This window comes from Alosa pseudoharengus, unplaced genomic scaffold (assembly GCF_046254945.1).
Source record: "Alosa pseudoharengus isolate Yale_2024_CS ecotype anadromous, Long Island Sound unplaced genomic scaffold, YU_APseudo_1.1 YU_APseudo_1.1_scf_7, whole genome shotgun sequence".
NCBI classification, from domain to species: Eukaryota; Metazoa; Chordata; class Actinopteri; order Clupeiformes; family Clupeidae; genus Alosa; species Alosa pseudoharengus.
In genome coordinates, this window is record NW_027468859.1 from 8,663,991 (window position 1) to 8,668,182 (window position 4,192).

Genomic DNA, 4,192 nt, shown 5'->3' on the forward strand with positions numbered 1-4,192 from the left:
CTGGTTGTTGGTGTGACTTTATTTTTGTCATGTTCCTGGTGTTAATATAATAGATATATTATATACCTCAATTCTGAAAAAATATATATTTCAGCATCATATATCATCTTTTTTCCATGTTCCAGAAGTAACATGTTCATTGGCTGGAATAATTTGAGGAAGTGCAACCATATGGGTCCGAGCCACTTGATTGGTTTACTACCTCTTCACAGAACAAGGGCTGTAGACAACAGATAGTAGAAAGCTACCGCATTGGGCTCCATTGCTTATGCATAGTTTGATATAGGTTGGAATATTGATTGAGCTAAACTTTAAGAAAAAAATATTCCCATTTCTGCAGCTAACCAAATGCTATGCTCTGGCCTAAAAAAGGGGGGAATACAAACTCCAGTAACCAACTGGTCTGAACATTTCTAATCCTAGTAACACACACCTGATGACAATTAGACTCTCCTAAAGGCTTGAATCTGAAACAGGTGGTAACCAAGGGTACTAACGGAACGTGTTGGCAAGTTAGACCTCGACAGGAGTCTGACACCATGCCAGAGGGTAAGATGACGGTATAAGCCAAAAATAATCCAATTTAAATAACTCCACTGATATCCTGATCGTGTTTCCTAGTAAAGAACAACGACCACTACTTGGCACCTTTGAAAGAAGACTTTGAGGAACTCTTGGCACGTTTCAAGCAGACAGAGAGTGTCCGATATGAGCATTTCTCTGCAATTTGGAGAGACATGAACTTCTCATCTATCAACTAGTAAGATGGCATTGCAAATATCCACAGGTGTTCTAAAATAGTTATCTGAAGAGTCTATAAAACTGAACTGGATTGCTGGAAATGTATTCAAACATATCTAATGCCTAATTGATGTAGCCCACCTGTTGTAAATCACCTCTAGTCTTAATTTTCCTAACTCTTATCTGCTCATCTGTCTGTGTAGTGGCCTACCTCGAGCTTTTGATAAGAGGCACTTCTCCAGATCAGCGTTAACGGCAGCCTATGATTACCTTCTGCCTCCTTACAACTTCCAGATCAGGGTGGGGGGACTCTACCTTCTTTATGGCCTGTATAACACACAGCTGGCCTGGCCTCGAGAAAAGGTGCTTGCCATAGAGTCGGACACCACATCATATACATTACACCTTACATGTACATTCCATTTATTTATATAGCAGAAGCTTTTGTGATTTGCAGTGCAGTATTGATATACATTTTCATCAGTGTTGTTTCCCTGGGTGACCTTGACCCATGACCTTGAAATTGTTAGCATGTTGCTCCTCCAGGAATACCATGCTGACTGTAGTGAGTGATGCTCTTCTCTTGTTTTCATATGTACATACTTTTACACACTTTTTTTAGTTTAAAAAATAGAATAAGGGCCACACACTGACCAGGATTAAACATGTATTTTTGTATGTGTGTCAAGATCTGTGTAGCTCTGAAGGATTGGGGTGACATTCAGAAGTTTATCCAGAACGCGTGGGAAGGACAGCACTTGGATGTGATCTACATATACTGGAAGCTAATGTCTTCGAAGGCCTTCTTATACAGTGCTATGCCTGTTCCGGTATGTTCTGCTTGTTATCTCAAGCTGAACCTTTCCCTCCTGGTCATAAATGCTTCTAACACCATCTTGATTAGATAAACAAAATGTCTCTTTTGAAGTGAAAAGGATTCTCCAACATTGTGGAATGTTGACATCTTTTCATTTTGATTTTTGTGCATTCTTAAAATGGGGTGAACACAACCTTTTATTCAGTGAAGGCCACATTGACATTAAAAACAAAAACAAAACATTTTAGTGTTTTAGCTACATACCCAAAGCACTTTAAGGGGAGGGGGGATGTATGTGTAATATGGATATGTAATACTCACCAGGGTTATGTAACATTGAACAATTACAATACAATGTTTACACTATTTGTTTCCCTATGTTTCTTCTAATAACTAAGTCCAGTGGTCACCCTAATTATCTATTTAACCTGCAGTTGACTTTCCAAAAGAGGTGCCCCATCTCGAAGCAACAAGAGCAAGAATTGCCCACAGAGCGCCCTGAACGAGTGAAGACCTTGTTCTTGTCAAATACCACCAGGGTAAGGTCCTTCATTCAAAACCATCTCTGTCAGCTTATTTAAACACCCTTATTGTCTTTGTCAATGCAACCCACTGGGAGGCCAACTGCATAGGCCTACAAACATTTGTTAACACTCTCCCAAACACAATCAGGTAAAAACGTCAATTAGCTGAATTAGGTGTGCTGCTAGCATGGTGGTTGGTGGGGGTAGGCTGGTGATCCTTGTGATCCCTTAAAGGGGTGGATTACAGAAATGTTGACTGAGAATGGCAGCTTTTCTATTACCTGTGCCTTTACATTAGCTTGTGAGTGATTGAATGCAGGAGATGAAGCACATCCAGGACCGCTATGAGAAAATGAAGGAGGCCTTGTCCTTGACCTCCACTGTGAATGCCACTCAGCGGGACGTGGTCAAGCGAATACAGGACTACGCCCAGAGCCTAGAGCAGGGGGAGCTCTCCAGAAATGTGAGCTGCAGTCAGTGATTCCGAATTGTTCTACAATTGTGCTATTAGTGCATTATCTCTGTCATGGATATTTTTCTCATTCAGTAGCATTTTGGCATCTCTTGTTTTTACTTTGCCTGCACGGCACATTGTCCACATAAAATGCCCGTCCTTAATCTCTAAACAACAATCTGATGCTGCTTTCTTCTTTCCTGTAACTAGGCCAGCAAAGATTGCGATGATTCTGCAGAAGTCTCAGAGAGGGAAGAGGCGAGTCAGACCTCCAGATTGACATCACTTCTTCCGAGGAACACAACTCCTCTAGTTTCCTCTCAAACTCTTAAATCATTGTGCAGGCCTAGTGGTGATAGATCTGTGTATTTCTTAGAAAATAAGTGTTTTAACCAACATCATAGCTGACTGTGTGGTGATATTTATCAGATTTTTGTGTAGCTTTTCTTATGCAGATTTTTGCTCTGCTCACTGTGGGACATTAGGAAACGCATAGCTTTGGGTCAAGTATCAACTCTAAGCAAATCCCCATGGTATGCAACTTGGTGTGTGAATGCAAGGAAATGCCAGCTGTAATTCCTATTCTTATTGGAAACTATGCTAGTTACAAGTGAGACTTTCTGACTGTATCATAGTGTTTTAATTATGAGAACCCGGAAAGTTGCATCTGATCCGGATAAAACCTGTATATCATCTCCACAATCCTGTAAATTGACTTTGTATGTTCTTTCCCCTTATTTTAGTCTTCAAAGCGAGCACTGCTGCTTGCTTCCATCAAGTCCAAGTCATATGGCCTCCTCACACAGGTAGGAGACAGCCCAACACCCCACTGTGTTCATGCTGTAGAAGCCTGCAAAAATACTGGCATCAAAACTCAATCTTGGATTTCTGCATTACTGTTAGTAATGACCTATGAAGAAGAATTTGGCCTACAAGTGGTTGAATCTAAACTAGTTTTAATCGGTAAGAGAGGTTAATGTGCCTTCACCAGGACAGGATGTGGTAATGACAGCCTGATGAAGGCTTAGTGTTTATATGCGTTGGTGTTTTTTTTTCAATGCTACAGTAAATAAAAATGCTTTATAAGCTCGATGGTGTTTTAAGCCCCCACCGCCGACTTCAAGGCAGCGCTGCGACTGTTGACTTCAAGGCGCCTAACCTTAACCCTGACCCTTGCCTAACCCTAGTGCCTTCCATGCAGCACTGCCTGGAAGATGACGTTGGGGGCTTAAAACACCATAAAACGCTCTTTAACTCTTCTGAGTACCTGGTTTTGGAATTTGTCACCTTTAACATACATTTTTTTTTAAATTGCGTTTATGGGTATAGATTTAATGGGTGTTGATATCTCCTGCAGGCATCTAAGTCCCGCCGTCACCGTCAGGTAGTGTGTGGGGCAACAAGCCCCTCACCCGACCCTTACGCAGAGTTTTATGCCAACGGCAAGCGACGTCACCTTTCCCTGAAAAGACGGACCTGCAGAGCCCTTGGAGAGAGTCCTACAAGTAAAGCAATTGCTGGCATATCTTACTGCTGTGTGGTGGTTGAGTGTGGAGTGTATAGTGCTGTGCGGACAATTTAGTGGCATGATCAGATTAAAATCTACTTTAAATGCAAAGCTTCGCATTAAGATGGCAATATACTGTGGGCATCATG

The 4,192-nt window shown here is 41.6% G+C and overlaps 1 protein-coding gene across 1 annotated transcript; it reads left to right on the top strand.

The window, feature by feature from the left end:
- Positions 1-539: 539 nt before the first annotated feature.
- Positions 540-3,368, top strand: snapc1a (small nuclear RNA activating complex, polypeptide 1a). Its single transcript, XM_076273192.1, has 4 exons — positions 540-549; positions 622-760; positions 945-1,104; positions 1,431-3,368. The coding sequence occupies exons 1-4, from the start codon at positions 540-542 to the stop codon at positions 1,647-1,649; spliced, it is 528 nt and encodes a 175-aa protein (XP_076129307.1). The 3' UTR covers positions 1,650-3,368.
- Positions 3,369-4,192: the final 824 nt, after the last annotated feature.

Bases quoted from the DNA above. Each gene is read 5' to 3' on its own strand.
- snapc1a (XM_076273192.1), top strand. The intron at 761-944 runs GTAAGATGGCAT...CTGTCTGTGTAG, and splicing joins AACTTCTCATCTATCAACTA to TGGCCTACCTCGAGCTTTTG. The intron at 1,105-1,430 runs GTGCTTGCCATA...ATGTGTGTCAAG, and splicing joins TGGCCTGGCCTCGAGAAAAG to ATCTGTGTAGCTCTGAAGGA.